Source organism: Scyliorhinus torazame, chromosome 16 (assembly GCF_047496885.1).
Source record: "Scyliorhinus torazame isolate Kashiwa2021f chromosome 16, sScyTor2.1, whole genome shotgun sequence".
Lineage (NCBI taxonomy): Eukaryota > Metazoa > Chordata > Chondrichthyes > Carcharhiniformes > Scyliorhinidae > Scyliorhinus > Scyliorhinus torazame.
Genome location: NC_092722.1, coordinates 162,333,331 through 162,357,487, shown reverse-complemented (window position 1 = coordinate 162,357,487; position 24,157 = coordinate 162,333,331). Strand labels below are relative to the sequence as shown.

At 45.1% G+C, this 24,157-nt stretch overlaps 1 protein-coding gene across 2 annotated transcripts in view; it reads left to right on the top strand.

Moving 5' to 3' along the window:
• inpp5f (inositol polyphosphate-5-phosphatase F) overlaps positions 1-24,157 on the top strand; it is a 305,045-nt gene that overhangs the window by 271,649 nt on the left and 9,239 nt on the right. For both annotated transcript variants that reach the window (XM_072479349.1, XM_072479348.1), the window contains 7 exons: positions 4,386-4,514; positions 7,732-7,849; positions 10,680-10,878; positions 13,114-13,185; positions 13,362-13,435; positions 17,337-17,465; positions 19,173-19,260. In XM_072479349.1, coding sequence (XP_072335450.1) covers positions 4,386-4,514; positions 7,732-7,849; positions 10,680-10,878; positions 13,114-13,185; positions 13,362-13,435; positions 17,337-17,465; positions 19,173-19,260 — 809 coding nt within the window. The remainder of the gene's footprint in view (positions 1-4,385; positions 4,515-7,731; positions 7,850-10,679; positions 10,879-13,113; positions 13,186-13,361; positions 13,436-17,336; positions 17,466-19,172; positions 19,261-24,157) is intronic.

Here is a 24,157-nt window from a genome sequence, read left to right as displayed (position 1 = left end):
TGTCATACGTAAATAATACCTTCCTAGTGGGTGTCCACTCCCAACTCTCTCCAACAATTTTCCCTGAATAAGTGTCCTGTAACAAATGCTGACCCGTGGCAAGTGCAAAGTACTTAGCGAGGAACCCCTATTTTTATACCATTCTGTTGCAAGTGACCTTGCAACATTGAGCCCGAGAATGTGCGTCTGTGTCAACACAACAAACAATGTTTGCAACTCTTAAACCAATGCAAAAGCGCTCCTAGTACACCTATAACAATCTAGCATTGGCATATATCCCTTAACCAGCGATCCTCAGAACATCTAGTCCTTGGCCAATTCCTGGCCAATTAGCATTGTAGCTTTGGCAAAGGGTCATCTGGAATCGAAACGTTAGCTCTTTTCTCTCCCTACAGATGCTGCCAGTCCTTCTCAGATTTTCCAGCATTTTCTCTTTGGTTTCAGATTCCAGCATCCGCAGTAATTTGCTTTAATTTTGTAGCTTTGGCTTCAGTTTACTGCTAAGCTAGACTCATTGAAGCCTAAATGTGCGTCTCTGTCCCAGCTGTAACTCGAGGTCACTGCGTGTGTTCGTTCTGAAAGCTACATCACAGTATTAGGCACTTGGAGATGCCAGCTTCAAGTTTCAAGAACTTGCTCCAAAATTCACGCATCATTCCACTAATACATACAAAAATTAAGAATTCCTATGGCTAAACTTATGTGCAGTACAATTTATTAACTTAGTTTATTAATTACACAAATGTGTCAATGATATGAAGTCAGACTGACTACAATGCTACAGTCATTAATAGCTTGACTATTTAACGTTGGGTTGTCTCAAATCTGAATGCATATGGCTACAACAACCACAGCGAATAACTGAGTGAGGTTATTGAAAGACTCTGGTTGCAGGGTAGTTTTTTTTGGACCAATTTTAACATTCATTATACTTTTCTGTCGTGCTCAAACAAAGTACCAGATGAAAAAGGGTTGTGTTCAGATTATGAGAAAATTCGCATTAGATTGCTTGTGGTGTGAATAGAACGTGAAACTTGAGATATCGGTCATCACCGACTTCCCAGAACTGCGTTGCAGTCCCATTGCAGTCATTTTGCTCTTAAGCTGTGCCCAAAAGTTGCTTTCGATTTCTTGCGTGTTGAACTGAAACAACCCACAAGATGGAAAGTGGTATTTAGTGCCCAATCAAGTTTTAAAGGTAAAGTATACAAGTTCTGAAAATGCAGTTGCATTCATTCTACTGGTGTCCAGTCAAGTTTTTATAGGTTTCACCACAGTTGCTAATTTTAAGGCCTGAGAACACATTGTGCCACAGAGGTGCCACGATGGAGTAAAACCAACCAAATAACACCTCACCTGCCAATCACTAATATTGGGGCTTTGTAGAAGGCACTTCTGATCTTCAGCAGAATTGTGTGATAAAATGGGTGGGGGAGAAACGCAGAAAGCAGATGTTTAATGATCCAATGTTAAGTTCAAGTTAATAGAATCTTTGAACGTACCTGCCCTTTGAATGTTCCGATCAACATAGATGGTTTGATTTGATGGCTATGGGTTCAATCCTAGTTACACATTCTTAACCGTACCTTCCAAACCCACGTCTCCCGCCATCTAAAGGACCAAGGGCAGCAGATGCCTGGAAACACCACCACCTGGAAGTTCCCCTCCCAAGCCAGTCAAAATATATTGCCTTCCTTCACTGTCGCTGGGTCAAAAATCCTGGAACTCCCTCTCAAACAGCACTGTGGATGTACCTACACCATAGGAATTTAAGTGGTTTCAAAAAGGCAGCTCACCACTGTGGTGATATGTATCACTGTAAATACACAAGGCGTTAATGTAAATACACTACAACTAAGTAAACACTAGAGGGAGCACCGGAGATGTCATGACATGCAGACATACAGCTAATGAACACATAGAATAGGACACAACCAATGGGCAGTCAAGCCACCCAGAGGTGATGCTACGACAAGGGGGCAACCCATATACAAGTACAGGACACACATGCTCTTTCTCTTTCCACAGGCAACACTTAGAGAGAAGGACAGGGGCAGATCAGAAGCATCACACCCAGCATGTGACTTAGAGCAGACTGGTTAGTTAGACGGAGTTACTACAGGAAGATTAGCAGGAGAGTCAAACTCCTAGAGAACTGTGCTAATGGTTCAATAAATCGCATTGAACTTACTTCAAAGTCTGGAGTATCTTTTGGTCAAAGCTGCATCGAGTTGCAGCCTGTGTTATCCCAGAGTACATAACACATCAACTACCACCTTCTCGAGGGCAATTAGGAGCGGGAAATAAATGCTGGCCTCGTCAGCGACGCCCAAATCCCATAAATGAATCTTTAAAATCCCATATTTAATATCCTAATAAATCTGGTAAAGTTTTAAAGGAGGTGCACTTCATTTATTGATCACATTTAAGATGTGGCTTTGGGATTTAAAATATCCTTGAAGAGGCAGTAAGTTCACGGGTAATATTACAGCTGTGACATGTATATTGACTATTTCTTTTCTCCCAGGCACGTCATTCATCTTGAAGCACAATTAGAATTGGACATTGTGGATTACCAGAGGTTGGCTGGGAGAGTAATTGTAGTTTGAAAGTTAATCTTGGACAGAACAAATAATTTCCTATCTCTAACCTGTGCAGTATCATCAATTAGTGTCTGATAAGTGAGTGTCTCCTACTGTAGATTGGGACACGCATTAACAATTGAATGTTATTGTTTTAACCAGCAGATCCTAATTAAAATATAGCAAGAGGACCAAGAAGTAGGATAACGTGGATAGGGAGGGGGATTGGGCCTCGGTAGGGTGCTTTTTCAGAGGGTCGATGCAGACCTGATGGGCCGAATGGGCACACCCTGCACTATGCATTCTATGTAAAGTGGTGCGCAATGAGGGTGGGGATGTGTGAAGGAGAAATGGGGAGGATCAGGTGGGAAAAATGCAATCGCAGAAGGAGATGCCATATCTCGGCTGTGAGAGGCCGGGAGCTTCAAAGTCTTAATTACAAGTGAGTATTGTTACTAGAGAAATTGACACAGGGTAATTATTGACACTGTAAATTATTTTTTAATTGTGGGTTTTATTCACATTTGATTAAGTTAAAGACTGTGTCACCAGCACTAGCAATTGGCTTTGCAGCGCAGTGCAAATTTAATTTAGCAGTCAAAAATAAATTGCACATTTGTTGAATAGAATGACAACTTTTTGTTTTGTAAAATTGCATAGTTTTATTTTACTTCGACCTTTTTTCCTTTTCTCTACACCAAATAAATTTAGTTTTCCTAATTAAAAGTTGTGGTCACATGAATGATACATTGCCTTTTTACCCATGAGGTAAGGATTGGGATCCGTTTCTGGCTCATGGACTGACATTCCTAGCTTCCTGCTATCCCTAAGCGGATTGATTGGAAAAAATAGCCACTTACAGCTTCATTCAGGGTGGGTTTGGGCTGACCACTACATTGCCCAGTATAAGCCTAGATTGGTATTAACTATAGACTCACTCTGAATGACTGACTGCATTGACTCTTCAAATGGAGAAAATAGAGAGATGGAAAGGCTCACTTAGGTGTGAAAGAGGTCCTTATTGAGGCCTTTGATGGGCAATTGAAGGGGGGCTTCACAGGGCTGTGAGGTGGGGTTCTGCTACTATATGATCAGTGGTGAAGGGTGGTCCATTCTTAGTCTTGTCAATTTGGCTTAATTCATGGCCACCTCACCTGAATCAGAAGGTTGTGGCGTCAGGCTGAACTCCAGGACTTGACACGATTTAAGGAGACATTTGGATGGTGAAATTGGAAGACTGTACTGTCACCATACTATCTTCCAAAACAGTTGTTAAATTAAGCCCATTTGCCTATTTGAGTTGTAAAAATCTCTCTTAAGCTGTTTGAAGAAGGGCGCAAAGTTCTGTCTAAGCACTGCCAATCCACCTACCCTGCACATCTTTCGGTTGTGGGGACGAAACCCACGGAAACATGGGGAGAATGTGCAAACTCCACACGGACAGTGACCCAGAGCCGGGATTGAACCTGGGACCTCGGTGCCGTGCGACAGCAGTGCTAACCACTGTGCCACCGTGTTGTCCAGACACCTTCAGGACATATTGAAGACAAGTTGTGTGGGTGAATTTTATTTCTTTCATTCCGCCTTTTCGATTGAGAATATTTGCATGTTTCATAGTAAATGGCTCTTTGCCATTTTATTGCACCTACCACCCCCTGACATTATTCTTGATAGCAGATCGTTGATTGTACTGCAGTAGAGTTTAAATTGTTGCACACTGTTGACTTAGATATGTGTCAGTACCATGCAAAGATGCAAATAATTAGCAGATTCTGATGGTTTTTCTCAACTGTTCTCTTTCAGCTGAAGAAACTGGGGGTCATGCCTCCTGAACAGCCCCTGCCTCAAAAATGCTATCGGATTTATCAGATCATGTGGGCCAACAATGGAGATGCCATCAGCAGGCAGTACGCTGGAACGGCTGCATTAAAGGTTTAAAAAAACCCCCACCATTTTAGTCATTGGGAGTGGTTTTCCTCCTCTCTCTGTCAGGAAGCAGTCGTCGTGCTGGTTTTAATACAATGGGCTGTAACATCCAGCCTACCCAAGATCAGATTTGTGGGGGGGGGGGGGGGGGCGGGCCCAAAGGTGCACTGGGGCATCCCCTTTGGATGTTCCCAGGTAAGGGTTTGCACATCACCTATCCAGATGTGCTAACTTCTGGGCAATTGTGCTGTACTGGGAACTACCCAAAAAGTGATTATAAATTGCTGACGTTGGTTCCGCCAGGGTTACGCTAATCATTACTCCGAAAACGTTAGAAGAAATAAAACCTCTTCTAACCTCTGCAAAACTATTTTTAAAAACCCAGAACGATATTCCCAGGGGATTCCTCCTCTTTCTCTCCCCAACCGGGTAGGTGGATTGGCCACGCTAAATTGTCCCTTAATTAAATGTTTTAAAAAATATATATATATATGACATCCAGAATTTCCTGAGCATTGACTATTCTGCTCCATCTACGTTCAAACAGGATGAGCAGCTAAAATGAATCCTGCAGATTGATGCCTGATTTTCAGGGCGTTGTAATCTTTTTCATCATGTGAAACTTTGCCTCCTATTGCTGTTTCGAGGAGTGTTAAGGTAGCTTTTGTGGTGCAAGAAATAACGGTGCAGGAATAGGCTCTCTGGCCTTTTTGAGCCTGCTCCACGTCCAATAAGATCATGGGTGATATCTAGCTCAGTTCCATTTTCCTGCCTGACCCCCATGCCCCTTAGTGTCCACCAATCCAGGAATCTCTGTCTTGAAGATACTCCACGACTGAACGTTCATAGATCTGTGGGATAAAATTCTGAAGGTTCACAACCTCTGAGTTAAGAACTTCATCTCTGTACTAAATGGCTAACCCTTAATCCTGAGACCAAGGCTGCTAATTCTAGGAAAACAGTCCTTCGGCATTGACCCTCTCTTAGTGTAGCCGTTGCTCCTATGACACATGGCCCTACTTTTAATTGCCAAACACATCGATGGAGCATTACTACAGCAATGCCTCTTCATTGACTACTGCAGTTACTCTGACAACTTGTTGGGCTTTGGGAGGCAAAATTCTATGGTCTGAAGGAGTGTTGCTGTATTCTCCTGAGCAGACTTCAGGTACTGGGTATCACAGTTTCTTGCCATGTTTTTCTTCTTCTGGATACTGTCCGGGTGTGATGATTGGGGAATTTTAGGAATATTGGTTTCTAAATATTGGGACAAGTTAAGAGCTAAAGATCTGGGAGTATAGTGTGTTTGCCTGCAATGGTCATGTTTGTAAAAATGATTTTGTTTTGCTTTTGGTAAAAAGCAGGTAAAATTGACCTGGGGAGGTCCCTGAGGAGTTAATGTGCTTTTGCAGCTTGCAGTGATAATGTGTTTTCAGTTTGGGGAAATGAGGTCATTACTGGATGGAGCTCAGCAGGGCAGAGAGGCATTGAGTTTGGGGAAGCTGTGAGATGAGAGGAGCTGAGTTCTGATCTGCTTGATTCTGAGTCCACAATTCTTTCCAAGTAGGATATTTTTTTTTAAAAAGACAAATATTTTAAAGCACATCATTCTTGCATGAAGGCGAGGAAGAGGCTGAAACAAATAGCTGAAACAGCTATTTGAAGCTGTTCAGTCAGAGCCTGAAGGGGTTCCAAACTGAGTCAAATCTGTTTTATAACCAGTATTATTCAAAGGCCTGCTAATTTTAAGATGGATTAAGAGCTGTATGGTGTCTTTTCTTGTTGTTTAATGGGAAGTTGTATAGTTGTGTTCAAGTATGATTGTTAGCCATTCTTTTCACATGTGAAGTTAAAAGTTCAATATATTCATAAAGTTTTGTTTTCGAAATACCAAAGCCCAATTTTTTCTTTTCCAAGTAATCACTCCTGGAGCGAATCATTCTTTTCACACAGTCTTAAAATAAATTAAAATATTGAGGTTTTGGTCCAGTGTACTATTCACTGTTGGGGTGTGGTCTGGGATCATAATACACGGAATCATAGGAAGACATGGTGTTTGCTGCGGAGAAGATTGAGCAACATCAAAACCAGCCTCTAGAATCTGTACTCTAAAGGCTCCTCCATTATAGTTGCCAGAGAAACCCGTAAGGAGGTTATTAGTAGTGCATTCTCGAGCATTCCAGCCAATTCCAATCAATTCCAATCAATTTTCTACTTAACCACCTGACTTTCTGGCCCCCAAACACATCTGTCATTTGTCCCCAGCTGATCTTGCAATACCGTGTGCTCATCGAGCATTAGAAAATGGATTATTGTATGGGAGACAACCATTTGGCCCATCATAATCTGTGGCAACTTTTTGAAAAAGCTATCCAACTGGTCTTATTCCCCATAGACGTGTAAATTCCCCATTTTCAAGTATATGATATTTGCGATAAGTGATTGCACTTTGATGTTCCCCTTGGGGGCTGTGATGCATTTTCCTTGTGTCAATCCTTGAGGTGCCAGTTGGAAAACCAATGTTGAGAGTGGTTAGCTTAATATGCGAGCCACTTGGGACAAGGATTTCACATGGTTCAGTTCTAGGATGGAGCACTCGTGAGCTTCGTCACTTCTGGAAGTTCCTGGATCACCTTGTACTCGGCGTAGGTTCAGGATAGCCACTGATTGAGTAGTAGGCATAATGTTTCCCATTGCACCCCGAGTGTCTCCTGTAAGTTGACCTTGAGCCACTGAAAGCTGGAATTCACGTCAAGTGGGGGCTGCAGTTAATGCTTCTATTGGAGAAAGCATGTTGATCTAAGTTCACGCATGACCAGAGATGCTGCTGTTGGGGACGAAGAGGTGGGGGGGGGGCGGTGAAGTGGTCAGCTACATTGAAGCTACACTGCAAGGAAGAAGCCAAGCAAGTGAAATAGAGGTATCTGGAATAGGTTGATCATCATCAATAGTTTTTCAAATCTAATTTTTAATGTCCTCACGTCGTTATCATCATGATTTCCCACCCATTGCTGCATAGAAGAGGAAGTAATTAGTAAAAAAAATAGATGCTGAACAATTCTAGTGCATCAGTTGGAATGTCTTTTATTCTAGGTGATACCGACTATTTTTATTCTCTTCAAAAGCAATAAATTCAAATCTGAAGTCTTAACCTGAAATCTGAAACACTTTGATCATCAAAACCAAATGGTTGTATTAATCTTGCGTAACGTTTGAATGTTAGGGTGACTTCACAAGAACTGGAGAACGAAGGCTTGCAGGAATGATGAAGGATGGTTATAACTCTGCCAATCGGTATTATCTCAATCGCTTCCGTGATGCATATCGACAAGCTGTCATTGGTAAGAATGTTGTAGCTTCAGGAGCGATAAGAAACTTTGACCAGTATAGAATAATGAAAAAGAAGCAAGAATGTTCTGTGCCCACATGTTTGCAACAGGTTTGATTTTTGGCAGCACGGTTGCACAGTGGTTAGCACTGCTGCCTCACAGCTCCAGGGTCCTGGGTTAAATTACAGCCTCTGGTGACTTTGTGGAGTTTATACTTTCTCCTGTGTCTGCGTGGATTTCCACCGGGTGCTCCGGTTTCCTCCCACAGTCCAAAATGTGCAGGTTAGGTGGATTGCCCCTTAGTGAACAAAAGGTTAGGTGGGGTTGCTGGGCTATGGGGATAGGGAGGAGTTGTGGGCTTAAGTAGGGTGCTCTTTCCAAGGGCCTGTGCAGACTCGATGGGCTGAATGCCAGCCTCCTGAACTGTAAATTCTATGATTCACATTTTTTCTTCCAGTTCAAATGAAGGATTGTGCTCCTAGGAAATTATTCCTTTTAACAGACTTCTGTCAAATTAACAGAAGTAAAATGTATCCCATTTTGATGTTGTGCATCTCAATTTTTAGTTAACCAGTTGCAATATTCTGGCATTGTGTATTGGAATATCAGTACGTCATATCACTTCACTATATCACCTATCCCGTTCTATTAGAATATCCATTAGCTACGTGACAGTTTCCGATTAAAGTAATGTGAAGACGTTGAGCGAGTTGCAATGGTCAGATTTACACACTTCGGCCTGTTAAATTTTTCAAGTCTCTCTTCGCGCTTTCCTGAAGCCTGCTTGTACTATTTCTATTGATTCCCTGATCAACAAGATAGTCTTGACAACCTCCTTTCCAGCTCCTGCAGCATTGGCTGGTAGCTGGCCATTGCTACAAGTGATCCTTTCTGTTGTCCCTTTCTCTTATGGGGTTGCTCCAGTAAAATATGCTGGAAAACTCCATCTGATTTCCATATGTGAGTTACGAGTCATTAATGTTAACGTATGCACTGAAATGCCTACAGATGGGGATGGGCGAATACAGATTGAAATTTATTAAGTTGAGTATTTACAATATCTGATTGCCCCGTCTGCCACTGCAGTGAGCACTGGATGCCAGGATCAAGTACAATTATAAAGCAAAGGCGTGGGTATAGTTGGACCAGGGTGAGTAAATGCAACTCGGTCTGCATTTTGAAGTTAGATACACTGTTCTTTTGTGTTTCATTGCACACGTCTTGTTCACATTCCTAATGGAAACTATTTATAGAACATAGAACATTCCAGCGCAGTACAGGCCCTTTGGCCCTCGATGTTGCGCCGACCTGTGAAACCACTCTAAAGCCCATCTACACTATTCCCTTATTGTCCATATGTCTATCCAATGACCATTTGAATGTCCTTAGTGTTGGCGAGTCCACTACTGTTGCAGGCAGGGCATTCCACGCCCTTACTACTCTCTGAGTAAAGAACCTACCTCTGACATCTGTCTTATATCTATCTCCCCTCAATTTAAAGGCATGTCCCCTCGTGCTAGACATCGCTATCCGAGGAAAAAGGCTCTCACTGTCCACCCTATCCAATCCTCTGATCATCTTGTATGCCTCAATTAAGTCACCTCTTAACCTTCTTCTCTAACGAAAACAGCCTCAAGTCACTCAGCCTTTCCTCATAAGATCTTCCCTCCATACCTGGCAACATTCTGGTAAATCTCCTCTGCACCCTTTCCATTGGTAAACCTTTTGCACTGCAATGACGCCCTCCGGAGGGAAGGCAGTGGCGAAGTGGTATTGTTGCTGGACCAGTAATCCAGAGACGCAGGGCAGATGGAGGAATTTGAATTGGAAAAAATCTGGAATTAGAAGTCTAATGATGACCATGAAACCATTGTCAATTGCCGTAAAAACCCATCTGGTTTACTACTGTCCTTTTAGGGAAGTAAATCTGCTGTCCTTGCCTACATGTGACTCCAGACCCACAGCAATGTGGTTGACTCTTAATTGCCCTCTGGGATGAGCAATAAATGTTGGCCCAGCCAGCGACACCCACGTTTCATGAATGAATTAAAAATAAAAGGTGGTGGTGGTGCTGCATAACTTCTGGGGGCCAGGGTGAAACTCCAGCCTGACTGGTTTCCACAAGTCGTTTCCGTCATTAAATCTGGACACCGGAATTTATTCTGGGAAAGTTCATAGATCATAGAATTTCCAGTGCAGAAGAAGGGCATTCGACCCACCAAGTCTGCACCGGCCTTGGAAAGAGCACCCTACCGAAGCGCACACCTCCATCCTATCCCCTTAACCCAGTAAACCCACCTAACCTTTTTGGAGGCAATTTAACATGCACAATCTACCTAACCTGCACCCTTGGATGTGTGGGAGGGAACTGGAGCACCTGGAAGAAATCCACATAGACATTGGGAAAAGGTACAGACTCTGCAGACAGTGACTCAAGCCGGGAATCGAACCAGGGACTTTGGAGCTGTTAAGCAACTGTGCTAACCACTGTGCTACAGTGCTGCGCTGTTGACAAATATGGAGGATTCAACTAAATGGATATTATAACGGGATTCCCTTCACCCTCTCAAAATAATTTCAGGGTTATTGAATGTGCAACTTTGCTCTCGGTCTGAGTCTCCAGCTTTATTCAGGGGTTTTGTCGTCCATTACCTCATGGAGGATGCACGTATTTAACATCGTTCTTATTGCTGATTGTTGTCAAACAAATTCTGCTAGTTTATTGTGGTGGTTATATGGTCCTTGTGCTTTTATCTTTTTTTAAGTGATAATTAGTTTCAATGTGTCTGCATTTGTGTTTAAATGTACTTGCTGTCATGTAATAATCTTCCTCTTCAATTAGATCCAATGCAGGGAATCCCAGTGACTGAAGATCTCTACTCAATCTTCAACAAGGAGAAAGAGCACGAAGCCTTGCATAAACAGAACCAGAGAAACCAACAGGAGCAGTTCAGTCTCCTCTTGCAGAATTACATGAAACTGTTATTACCAGACGATGAGAAATTCCACGGCGGCTGGGCTGTGATAGATTGTGATCCAAGGTCTGTAATTACCAAATGCATCCATCACGAGCAATTTTTTTGTTTCGCTCCGAAATTAAATATTGATGAATCTCAACCTGTCATTCCTGATTAAATGTGAAAAATGGCTGCACCACAACATAACATTGTTTATAGTCTACATGGCACAAGAAAATTGGTTGAGTCTGTTATTTGAAGGCTGAATTGTTAATGAAGTTTTGAAATGCCATTTGACTCAGTTGATTCAACTATATGCTTGGAATGCCAGCAAGACTGAGTGAGCATGTGCTGCAAAAGGTCTAACCATGAAAACCATGTTTGAATGCTTGGGGTAAAATGCATTACCAATTTGTTGAAGTGAAGAGTTAAATTTTGAACAAAATACCTTTATTGGAACCCCCCCCACAAGTTTAATTGAAAAGAATCCAAACATGACGGGCCCACTTTGTCTAGAGAAGAACTGTTGGAACTGATTGTGATGTTTAATAATATCCTATTTTGTTACTCTGGATTTTGACCAAAGAATCTTCTCTTGAGTTACTCGTGCTATTTTATAATCATCTTTAGATGTTGCATGTTATTAAAAATATAACTTTTTCAAATATATGTTTGAGGGTTAAAATCACAGATTTATGTTAACAGTAGCTCTAACATTTTATTCAGCATGTAATCGTACATGGGACCACCATTAAGCTGTATTAAACAGACATGGCTGGTATCTTATATAGAATTTACAGTGCAGAAGGAGGCCATTTGGCCCAGCGAGTATGCACCGGCTCTTGGAACGAGCACCCTACCCAAGGTCCACACCTCCACCCTATCCCAGTAACCCCACCTAATCCCCATAACCCACTAACCCCACCCAACACTAAGGGCAATTTTGGATACTAAGGGCAATTTAGCGTGGCCAATTCACCTAACCTGCACATCTTTGGAATGTGGGAGGAAACCGGAGCACCCGGAGGAAACCCACGCACACACGGGGAGGATGTGCAGACTCCGCACAGACAGTGACCCAAGCAGGGAATCGAACCTGGGACCCTGGAGCTGTGAAGCAATTGTGCTATCCACAATGCTACCGTGCTGCCCCCCCATTTGTTTACTTGTTTCTTTCTTGATGGCAAACCTGTTTATACTGGATTTCCGGTTGTGGGTTTGCAACCACGTTGTATCACAGTGTGTAAGAAGATGGGAAAAGGTCAAGTACAACTGAAGCAGGAGGGGGAGAATGTCAGATCAAATCCTAGTCCCAACAACTGACGATATCTTGTTGCACAATTAAACATTTACTTCTATTGTTTCACTATTGAGGCTGTTCATGGTTTTAAAAATCGCCGAAACTGAGTATTCTTCCAAATAAATAAAGATGAGGCACATGAATGACATTGAATTGAATATTACCAATTGGAATTTCCCAAGTGATCGATCTTATACATCCATGTAACTGGAAATGTAGAGTCACGATTAAGTAACTTGTTGGAAGGAAACGGTCACTTTAAGCTTCAGTGACAGAGTAGATGTTGTAATTTTCAGATGTCTGTGATCTTCTCGCTTTGAGCTTCTTTTTGTGGCTACCCTCTTGCCGTAGGTTGGCACGGTTTGAATTGTGGGAATCTCCTTGGATGCATTGTACTAATTCAATCAGGATATTTATGCAAGTCCAGCTAACTGCATCTCCCAAACAATAGCTGAGTTTGACAATCCAATGAGGCTGTGTTTTGGTTCCAGGTCCTTTTACTGAGGCCGCTGGACCTACTGGGCCATCGGCTAAAATGGATCTTGCTCAAATTGGGAAGTAATCGATGAAAATCATGTTCACTTTGTTCAAAAAAAAATTAAATGTTCAAGCTGTGTATAGAACTTACTACATTGTGCGATGATTTTATTAACAACTTGTGCCAAGGCAACGAGCAGTTTTGTTTGGGGCTTTAAATGTCGATTTTAGTGGGTAAGTGTTGCTATAGCCCCGAAGCAGATCGCCTCCAACTTTGAGACCCGTGTTTACCTCGTACCCTCAACTTGAGACTTGAAGCAGGGGTTTTACACTCTTAGCTGATGCCTCAAGTTGGAAAGAAAAGCACTCGGGGCGAGATGGACAGGGTTTCATGGTTTGATATCTTTGCTCTTCTAATTGAGAGGGGTATTTTCAATATTAGAATGTATAAATTTAAAAATTAAGAGTTCATTCTTTTGTAAAAGACTGTCGCGTGTCCCCATTGGAAATTTATATTGCCTGGAATTGTGATTCTTTTGCAGCCTTATCGATGCCACCCATAGAGATGTTGATGTGCTCCTCCTCCTCTCCAACTGTGCCTACTACGTGGCCTAGTAAGTAAATGGCCAGCTTGTTTGAAACCCCTTTAGAGTTCGCGATGATCGTTTCGCAAGTAGACTGATCAAAATCCGTAACTGACTGTTGCTAAGCAACCAGTGAACGAGTACGCGATTGTTCACTTGTGCGTGCAGCGGGTTTAAAATCTGACGCCTTCTGTCTCTGTTGGCAGCTATGACGATGAAGTTGACAAAGTGAATCAGTATGAGCGAATGAACTTGGAAGACTTGGAGAAGATTGACATCGGTGGGTTTATTTTGATGCTGGTGTCCGATTCTCGCCGTTGTCATGAGTGTACGGGATTTGCCATTTGCCCTTGCATTCCCGTTCGACTTTCAGTGACTCTGCACTCTGGCACTGATTCTTGCTGGGACTCACAGATAGATCCCTTCATCCTTTGTTGCAGTATGTTTCTGTCCATGCTCCTGCTTGTGTATTTAAAAGAAATATATATGTGTCATAAGCAGTGAGTGAAAGTGCCGGAGTTCTGAGATTTTAAAAAGTATATGTATTTAATGTTGCAGTTTTCAGTAACATTGCCCATAAAGTTGTCAAGCGCTATTTCATCTTACAAAGGTGCAATTTTGTTTCATATGCTGTGATCCCCGATAATTTTAAACAAGATATTTGAATTCCCAGTGATCAACTTGAGCAACTCAGTTACATTTTAAGACTTTTACTGTGAGAAATGATCAAAAATCAACATCCACAACACACAAACATTATTTAGCAGACAACTGATACTCTGAACTACAGGAAAGTTAACCCCCCCCCCCCCCCAAACTTTTGGCACGACTGATGACCCCACACTACATTCTGGCTGCTATCTGCAGAACTGCAGTTATTAAAGGAACCAGTCCGATCTGACACTCTGCTTCCAGTCGGTTCAATTCTCCCTGTATTTCCGAATAGTAACGCCAAATTACTATCAAAAGGCGCTTCTCTTGTTTTCTAGAGTAGTCCCAAACTGAATACCAGCTGGAAGGTGCACTCTGGTGGTCTTTCCCCATGTCAGGATGAGTCTGATTGTCGTGAGATATGTCTCTGTGAGCAGACAGCGTCTTTCCTCTCGCATTTCTGCTTGGTGGCTCACCGCATTTTCTCGGCCTTCCAGCTGTAGCCTGCCTTTCCCCTCTTTCCCCCCCCCCCCACCCCCCGCCCTCCCTCGCTCGCTCGCTCTCTCTCTCCCCCTTCCCTCCCTCCCCCTCCCCTCTCACCCCCCTCCTCTCTCACCCCCCCCCCTCTCTCGGCCCCCCCCCTCTCTCGGCCCTCTCTCGGCCCCCCCCTCTCGGCCCCCCCCTCTCTCGGCCCCCCCCTCTCTCGGCCCCCCCCTCTCTCGGCCCCCCCCTCTCGGCCCCCCCCTCTCTCGGCCCCCCCTCTCTCGGCCCCCCTCTCTCGGCCCCCCTCTCTCCGCCCCCCTCTCTCCGCCCCCTTCTCTCCGCCCAATTCTCTCCGCCCCCTTCTCTCCGCCCCCTTCTCTCCGCCCCCCTTCTCTCCGCCCCCCCTCTCTCCGCCCCCCCTCTCTCCGCCCCCCCTCTCTCCGCCCCCCCTCTCTCCGCCCCCCCTCTCTCCGCCCCCCTCTCTCCGCCCCCCTCTCTCCGCCCCCCTCTCTCCGCCCCCCTCTCTCCGCCCCCCTCTCTCCGCCCCCTCTCTCCGCCCCCCTCTCTCCGCCCCCCTCTCTCCGCCCCCCCTCTCTCCGCCCCCCCTCTCTCCACCCCCCCCTCTCTCCGCCCCCCCCTCTCTCCGCCCCCCCCTCTCTCCGCCCCCCCTCTCTCCGCCCCCCCTCTCTCCGCCCCCCCTCTCTCCGCCCCCTCTCTCCGCCCCCCCCTCTCTCCCCCCCCTCTCTCCATCCCCTCTCTCTCCGCCCCCCCTCTCTCCGCCCCCCCTCTCTCCGCCCCCCCTCTCTCCGCCCCCCCTCTCTCCGCCCCCCCTCTCTCCGCCCCCCCTCTCTCCGCCCCCCCTCTCTCCGCCCCCCCTCTCTCCGCCCCCCCTCTCTCCGCCCCCCCTCTCTCCGCCCCCCCTCTCTCCGCCCCCCCTCTCTCCGCCCCCCCTCTCTCCGCCCCCCCTCTCTCCGCCCCCCCTCTCTCCGCCCCCCCTCTCTCCGCCCCCCCTCTCTCCGCCCCCCCTCTCTCCGCCCCCCCTCTCTCCGCCCCCCCTCTCTCCGCCCCCCCTCTCTCCGCCCCCACTCTCTCCGCCCCCACTCTCTCCGCCCCCACTCTCTCCGCCCCCACTCTCTCCGCCCCCCCCATCTCCGCCCCTCACCTCCCTACCCCCCCTCTCCCCCCTCTCTCTCTTCCCCCCCCTTCTCTCTCTCCCCCCCCCCCATCTCTCTCCCCCTGACCCTGCCAAGATCCCTCAGAATCTTCTGTGTTTCAATCAAGTCGCCTCTTACTCTTCTAATCCCCAGCAGATACAAATCTAGCCTGTCCAGCCTTTCATCGCAAGACATTCCACGTATTCCAGGTATTATTCTAGTCAACCTTCTCTGAACTGCTTCCAACGCATACATCTTTCTTTAAATAAGGAGACCAATACTGTATACAGTGCTCCAGATTTGGTCTCACCAATGTCCTGTGTAACTAAAGCATAACCTCCCCACTTATGTATTCAATTCCTCTAACAATAAATGATAACACACTATTAGCTTTCCTAATTACTTGCTTAACCTTTTGCAATTCAGGCACTAAGATGTCTAGATCCCTCTGTGGTCCCGAGCCTCGACGGTCCCGGGCCTGTGCGGTCCCTGACCATTTAGAGTAGATGTACGAGGCAAGTTTTTTACGCAGAGGGTAGTGGGTGCCTGGAACTCACTACCGGAGGAGGTAGTGGAAGCAGGGACGATAGGGACATTTAAGGGGCATCTTGACAAATATATGAATAGGATGGGAATAGAAGGATACGGACCCAGGAAGTGTAGAAGATTGTAGTTTAGTCGGGCAGTATGGTCGGCACGGGCTTGGAGGGCCGAAGGGCCTGTTCCTGTGCTGTACATTTCTTTGTTCTTTGTTCATTCTTCCTGCCAAATTGGATCATCTCCCATTTTTCCACCTTGCACTCCAAGGCCAGATGTTTGTCCACTCACCTAACCTATCTACATCCTTTTACAACCACCTTGTGACTTCTTCATGACTTACTTTCCTACCTATCTACCTATGTTTTCACAGAATTTACCCAGGATTGAATCCAACTTAGGAGATGTCACAAATGATAGATAGGAAACTATGTCCAGAGGTTGGGTATTACCCAGCCTTTAGCAATGGAATAGGGTAAATGGAGGATTTGATGCATTGAAGGCAAAGGAATGCTGTGGGTTGAACTGGTAATTCAAAGAAGAAGGGTTTAGTTTGAGTAGCTAGGGCGGTTAAGGTGCTGTTGGCCACAGTTTAGGGGGCAAGATGGGGAGCAAAGGAATGGGGAGAAAATTGAGTTACAGAACGGGAAGCAGATCCATTCACCCACGTGCAGCCTGCCGTAAGATAAACCCCAACTGAAAGGAAGAAAAAGACAGGCAGAAGAGAGCAGAGGAACAAAAAGCATAACGGACGGATCAATAAAAGGAAGGGAATAAGTTAGAAGAAAACGATTAGACAGACAATTGGTCGTTACAGTGGCGCGGTGGTTAGCACTGCTGCCTCACAGTGCCAGGGACCCAAGTTCGATTCCGACATTGGGTGACTGTGTGGAATCTCCCCTAACCTGCGTGGGTTTCCTCCGGGTGCTCGGTTTCTTCCCACAGTCCAAAGATGTGCAGATTAGGTGGATTGGCCATGATTAATGTGTGAGGTTACGGGGACAGAGCGGGGGCGTGGGCCTAGATGGTGCTCCTTTGGAGGGTCGGTGCAGACTCAATGGGCCAAAGAACCGTCTCCTGCACTGTTGGGATTGTTTGGAAAAGAGGAGCAGTGAAACAGTTAACATGAAGACCACTAGCAAGAGAGACCATGTTCTGTGATTTACAGTGTGCCCCACTCTAATTGATTTACTAGTTTACACTCAAATTTTTCATTTGCATGCTGTTTGGTCTGAAAAACAGCTGCAAAGACACTGGATCTTATTCAGTAAAGGATTTATTGAATCCTTGTGAGTACGTCTTCATAATCAAGAGTGATGAAAGCAAGTATTGTAATGATATTCTTTGTTTTTAAAGGTCCAGAACCAACCTTCTTTGGGAAACCCAAGTTTACTTGCATGAGACTACATTACAAGCACAATGGAGCTAGTGGATACTTTCATACACTCCGAGCTGTGATTCGCAATCCTGAGGAGGATGGAAAAGGTAATAAATCTGATTCTGCCATCTCTGCACAATGTCTGATGCAATCAACTTGCAGCGGGAGTGCTGTTTAATGGGAGGCGTTCTCTGATTGGAAACCAGTTAAAAATGTTTAGCTCATGATCCCTAACTGTGCACCATCTTGTGAAAGATCCTGACCCGCTATTGTTGTTCACACTTAGTCTGATGAACCAGTATAAATATAGTTCCCTAATTTTACCTGGGGCAACACTGAGGATTGGGGTGAGGTGAACAGAGAAAGAAATTGGCCCCGGTGCTCCTGTGTATAGAGGGAGGAAAATCACCACAATTCTTACTCCTATTTGCCTTTGAAAAGTATCCACTTGTGAACTCGGGGCGAAGGCTACATTGAACATTGCATCATAAAGCTGCTGATACCATCCAGGTGAGGCTGCACAGTCATCACTGGCACCTACAATTGTTTACAAACCTCATTGGGGTTAATAGGTTTGAAGAAGTCTGTTGATGGTTCCCCTCTTTCTCCTCCCCCCCCCCCCCCCCCCCAAAACCCCACACAGGTGGTATGTTACACTTAGAACACATGTGAAATGCTTGGGCAAGACACTCTTGCTGTGGAACCACTCGCTGAGCAAGGAATCAATGCTTTCATGAAACATTGAAGAGGCATCCCAGCTCAGAGGAGGCTCACTTGGTTGATTCCTGAGCTGAGGGGTTTGTCATATGAGGAGAGATTGAACAATCCGGGCCAATACTCTCTATAGAGTTTAGAAGAATGAGGAGAGATCAAATTGAGGAATGCAAGATGATAAAAGGGATGGATAAAGTAGATGTGGAGTGGATGCTTCCTCTTCTGGGGCATTCTAGAACAAGAGGTCACAGTCTTTGGATAAGAGGTAGAAAAATTGAAACACAGATGAGGAGAAACTACTTCTCCTAAAGGGTTGTGAATCTGTGGGATTCGCTACCCCAGAGTGAAATGAAATGAAAAATGAAATGAAAATCTCTTATTGTCACAAGTAGGCTTCAAATGAAGTTACTGTGAAAAGCCCCTAGTCGCCACATTCCGGCGCCTGTTCGGGGAGGCTGGTATGGGAATTGAACCCATGCTGCAGGCATTGTTCTGCATTACAATTCAGCTATTTAGCCCGCTGTGCTAAACAGAGGGGAGAAGAGGGGTGTAAAAATAATAAAAGTAAAAAAGATAGTCTTTGTTTCAGATGGTTATTTCTAGCACCTTTCTTCAATCTAGGCTTTTATTTTGAGGTTTTCTACTTCCGGGTCTGTAAAGGTTTTCACTGTAGATTCATTCCGATCTCTGCAGTTTCAGAAATAGAGCTGTTTTTCTGAAGAGAGAGAGAAAAAAAGAGCAGGTCCTTTCCTCTGAGCTTCCAGGACTCCAACATCTTCCCTTGGATCTCTGAAAATCATCCCACTCAGGCAGGACCCAATGATCGCTTGTTAGTGGGCAGAATGCAGCATTTTGGCCAATTCATTGTCCACCAGCCAACCAACCGAACAGAGTCCCATTGATCCCTTGGGTGCCGAAGTCTCAATTCTGCTGTTCAAAGAGGTGTTCTCTTTTGTAACTTTTGAATTCCTCCCCTCCCCAACTTAAAGATACATGTCCATTAAGCATCCATGGATCAAAATGATAACAGGAAAATAAAGAAAGGGGAAATCGGAGAACCAACAGGAAGGGCCTTTACACTGTTTTTAATTGGTTTGCAGACACCCTTCAATGCATTGCTGAGATGCTTCAGCTTACGAAGCAAAGCCTGGGACTAGACGTCTCAATTGTGGAGAAGAAATTGGAGAGGTGAGTTGGATTTGAGACCGATTTAATTACCTCATTAGTACTTACCGTGCATATGGAAGTAGATATAAAGCAAGAAAATGCTCTCACTTGAAACATCGCCATGTTATCAGCCCTGTAGAACAAAGGCTGGATTGAATTCCAATTCTGCTTTCAAACAAAAAAAAAGGAAGTTTATGAACTTGTAAAATGAAAGAATTGTTTCCGTTCAGTAAATCTATTTGAAAAATTGTGCACGTTTGGCTCATTGTGCCAATGACAGCTTTTCAATTACTTTTACAACCCCTTGCCTGTATTCTTTTATGTTCTTCCTCTTCAAATACTGAAACTAATTCTCTTTTGAACGATGTTACCGCCATTATCTAGGTAGTTAAAATAGTATATTCCATTCACCCTCTGCAGTGAGGAAAACGTTATTGTGACCATCCTGAGTAGTCTTGTCACAAATTTTTCAATTGTTGGAAGCAAGCTTGCGATCTACCCACTCAGAATATTTCAAAATTATGGAGTCTTTTTTAAACCCATCAATGTTCTCTTCCAATGAAAGGGTCATTTGCATTTCCCATTCCTGATACTGTTATAATGAATAGTTGCTGTTACTTCTATGTGGCCTAATATACTTTCGACATTGGGATGATGCTCTGAACTACATTCAAAACTGCACAGGTGGCATGCATCACTTAATGTTTAAAATTCTGAAACACATTCATAATTTTTTTTTGACCTTTGTCACCAATGAAAGATCGATGTATTTGCACCTTCAGATGTGACTGCTGCACCACTTTTGCCATGTCAGGCATACTTCATTTCCCCCCCCTTTTTCCCCAAACTTACTTTACAGTTCTTTCGACTGAACCCTATTCCCCCTGTTCTGCTGACCTGTTTTCTGTCCTCTGTTTGGCATTGCCAGCGAATTTGAGTATTATACCTCTTTTTCAAATTTTTCCAACTCTGGGCAAATTTAGCATGGCCTGTCCACCTACCCTGCACATCTTTGGGTTGTGGGGATGAGACCCACGCAGACACGGGGAGAATGTGCAAACTCCACACGGGCAGTGACCCGGGGCCAGGACCAAACCCGGGTCTTCAGCGCAGTACTAACCACTGCGTCACCGTGCTGCCGTAGTATTACTCCTCTTAACCAAATTATTTAGATATATTGCAAACAAAAGTGGCTCCCTTGCAGTGGCACACTGTCACCCATATCTGAGAAACATCCATTTATCCCTACTTTTGTTACCTTGCTATTAATGTATTCATATGATTGCATTCCCTTTAATGTCAAATACCTTAATTTTCATTTCTCTTCTGTGCCAAAAAGCATTAAAAAAACACATACAGCAAGCTCCATGTTATGGTAATTTTCATTTCCATAGAGCGAATATTCCCAACACATCTGATTTGCAGGTCATGGGGGCAGTGGATGGCACAGGACTGGCACTTTTCCTTGTAAAGCAGAGGTGGCAAATGGGTGTCCCCTGCTGTGACTGGTATGTGGAGTGATTGTATACCCCAGTTACAGAATGGTGACTTGTGCGGTCAAAGCGCAAATAATACAATGACTTTGGAAATCCAAAGGCGCACTGGACCACCGTTACCACCTTGACACCAAATTCAGCAACAGCCATGGGTTGCAATTGATCGGGGAATGCCTTCCTCCCTCAGTGCAAACATGGCTTGTCCATCAAAACCAAATAATGGTACAACAGAATGCAGCAAAAGGTAGGAAAGCCCAAAAAAAATGATTCTTTGCCTTCTGAAGGAGGCTCCTTCAGGCAAGTTCTCAGGGTAGTTCTTTATTCCTATTACAGTGAGAGGCGCAAGCTGTGGACAGAGCCTCATTCTATGCATTTGGATATAAATATTGACATAAGGCTGTATATGTCAGCAGCAAAGTCTCTGCATTTGCACTTGGTTATCTGTCGGAGAATGAAGTGCTCTGCGAATGTGGAGTGAGACTGCATTCTGGATTTGATTGTTCAACCTGTGCTTTCTGGTTGTGAGATTTTGTGACCTCAACAAGGGTCTTGCAAAATTGTGGCTTACATCTTTATTTTCAATGGCAGTGAGAATCAAGTCAGCAACGAGGGCCTCCAAGGTAGCACTCTCGAATCTCAGGCCATGGGCCAATGGTTTGGGCACATTAGCTAAGCTAGTGCTTCAGTGCAGTACTGAGGAAATCGGCAACATATTTAAAAGTGCCTAAAGTTTCTCTTGAAGGCAAAACTATTCCCTGTAATATCATTTAGCCTCCATTGGCGAAATATTTTCAAAGAAAATCTGTAATTGTATGCTCTGTACTTGATAAATTGCCATGATGTAGAGATGCCGACTGGAAGGGAACATTCCTGCCTGGCGATTGTCGCGCGATGTCCGTTCATCCATTGTCGCAGCGTCTGCATGGTCTCGCCAATGTATCACGCTTCGGGACAACCTTTCCTGCAGCGTATGAGGTAGACTACGTTGGCCGAGTCGCACGAGTATGTACTACATACCTGGTGGGTGGTGTTCTCGCGTGTAATGGTGGTATCCATGTCGATGATCTGGCACGTCTTTTCAGAGATTGCCATGGCAGGATTGTGTGGTATCATGGTCGCTGTTCTGAAGGCTGGGTAGTTTTCTGCAAACAAAGGTTCGTTTGAGGTTGCGTGGTTGTTTGAAGGCAAATAGTGGGGGTGTGGGGATGACCTTGGCAAGAGGTTCGTCTTCATCGATGATGTTTTGAAGGCTGCGAAGTAGATGTCCCGAAGCGTGGTACATTGGCAAGACCATGCAGACGCTGCGACAACGGATGAACGGACATCGCGCCACAATCGCCAGGCAGGAATGTTCCCTTCCAGTCGGGGAATACTTCAGCAGTCGGGAACATTCAGCCTCTGATCTCCGGGTAAGCGTTCTCCAAGGTGGCCTTCAGGACGCGCAACAACACAGAATCGCCGAGCAGTAACTTATAGCCAAGTTCCGCACACATGAGTACGGCCTCAACCAGGACCTTGGATTCATGTCGCATTACATTCACCCCCCCCAACATCTGGCCTGGGCTTGCAAAATCCTACCAACTGTCCTGACCTGAGACAATTCACACCTCTTTAACCTGTGATTACCCCACTCTCTGGATCTGTAAAGACGTAATTACCTGCAAAGACTCTCATTCAAAGTATCGTGTTGCATCTTTGACTTTGATATTATATATATATATATATACGTGTATGGAACCCACCGCTTCATTCACCTGAGGCAGGAGCAGTGCTCGAAAGCTAGTGATTCGAAACAAACCTGTTGGACTTACTTGATAAATTGCAACCAGGTTGTAAAAATATGTATTATTGCTCACTGAGCCATATGTATTATTGCTCAAAGAGTCACACCTTGGAATTCTTAAAGCGGGATGTTTTATCTACATTGACTCACAGTGCAGCAATGCCTCAATTTTGAAACTGTTTTCAAATCTTTCTTTGCTGTTTTCCTTCACCTCTTCCAGTCTCAAAACCTTTCGCAAACTGAGCCACTCCCAATTCGAGCCGTACGCACATCCCTGATTTTAATCGCCCTGCCATTGATAATCATACTTTTAGTTGCCCAAGCTCTGGAACTCCCCCCTTCGACTCCTCTCCCTTACTTCTGCTTTATGGACACTGTCGTGTTGGGTGTTCCGATACACAAACAAACCAACACGGTTGTAGATGGTACAACTCTGTTTTATTATTCTGTACAATAATAACTGTTAACTTCTGGCTGTGGTTCGTACTTCACCAGCTAACCTGTGGACCCAGCCCTATCACTATCTTAGTGAGGCACTCAGCACGTGGTGTATGTCTGAGTGGCACGCTGTGAGCTCTGTGCTCTGAGCTATCTACTGGTAGAATGAGCGGGAACTGTGGTGTTCCCTGTTTTATAGTGCGTGTGCTCTCACTGGTGATTGGCTGCGATGTTGTGTGTGTGTTGGTTGGTCCAACTACCTGTCCATCAGTGTGTGTGTGTGATTGCACCAGGATATGTTAATATGGATATCAAGACATCCCCCTTTTCACAAGGCTATGTGCCTACATGGTAATAAATATTGGTGTGTACTGAGTGCATCTGAGTATGTGTGTGCAATATTTACAACATGTACATGAGTCTAAACTATATACAGAGGAAGGTGTCAGGTGCAACAGAGCAACAAGGTTGTACCACGAACAAAACAAGTGCAATCATCAAATATCGAAAGAGAACTCTTGGAAAGAAACACGTTAACATTATTGCACAACAAATCAGTGAGTCCAATGTGCAAACAGGCTCATAAGTCCAGTCTATTAGGTGAGCGACGAATTCGGGTTGACCGTTAGGGTGGCACACCATTCATCGCCCAGATTAATGCTGTGCACTGGCATTGGCTGGTGTGTCCTACTTGGGGACATCCGGTTCCTGTCTATTACCGCAACGCGGAAGGGTTCCCGGTCGTCTGTGGCACCAGTCTGCACGTCGTCAGGGTATGACACTGTGTATGTGGGCTGAATGGCCCGCACGTCCCTGCGAGGCTGGCGGAATTGCGGAGGGTTGGTAGGTTGAGCTGCTCGATAGCAGGCAGCGTAGTGGCCCATCCTGCCACAGCGGAGGCATTGTCACGTTTTAGCTGGACATTTCCGCTTTAAGTATGCAGATCCACAGTTGCCACACGCCGTGATGTCATGGCGTTCGTTGCGCCACTGCGCATGCGCGGTGCGGTCCTGTGTAGAGCGCGCCTGCGCATCACTCCCCCCCTGTGTCGACGTCCCCTCTTGGCACGTACAAGCGCGGAAGACCTCCGAAAGCGCGCAAAATGGCCGTTCTCGTCGGGGCCGGGAGGAACTCGATCGATTGGACCCGCCCGGCCTCATAGGACCCCTACCGTGCCGATTCAGCCGCCCGGAATTGAGAG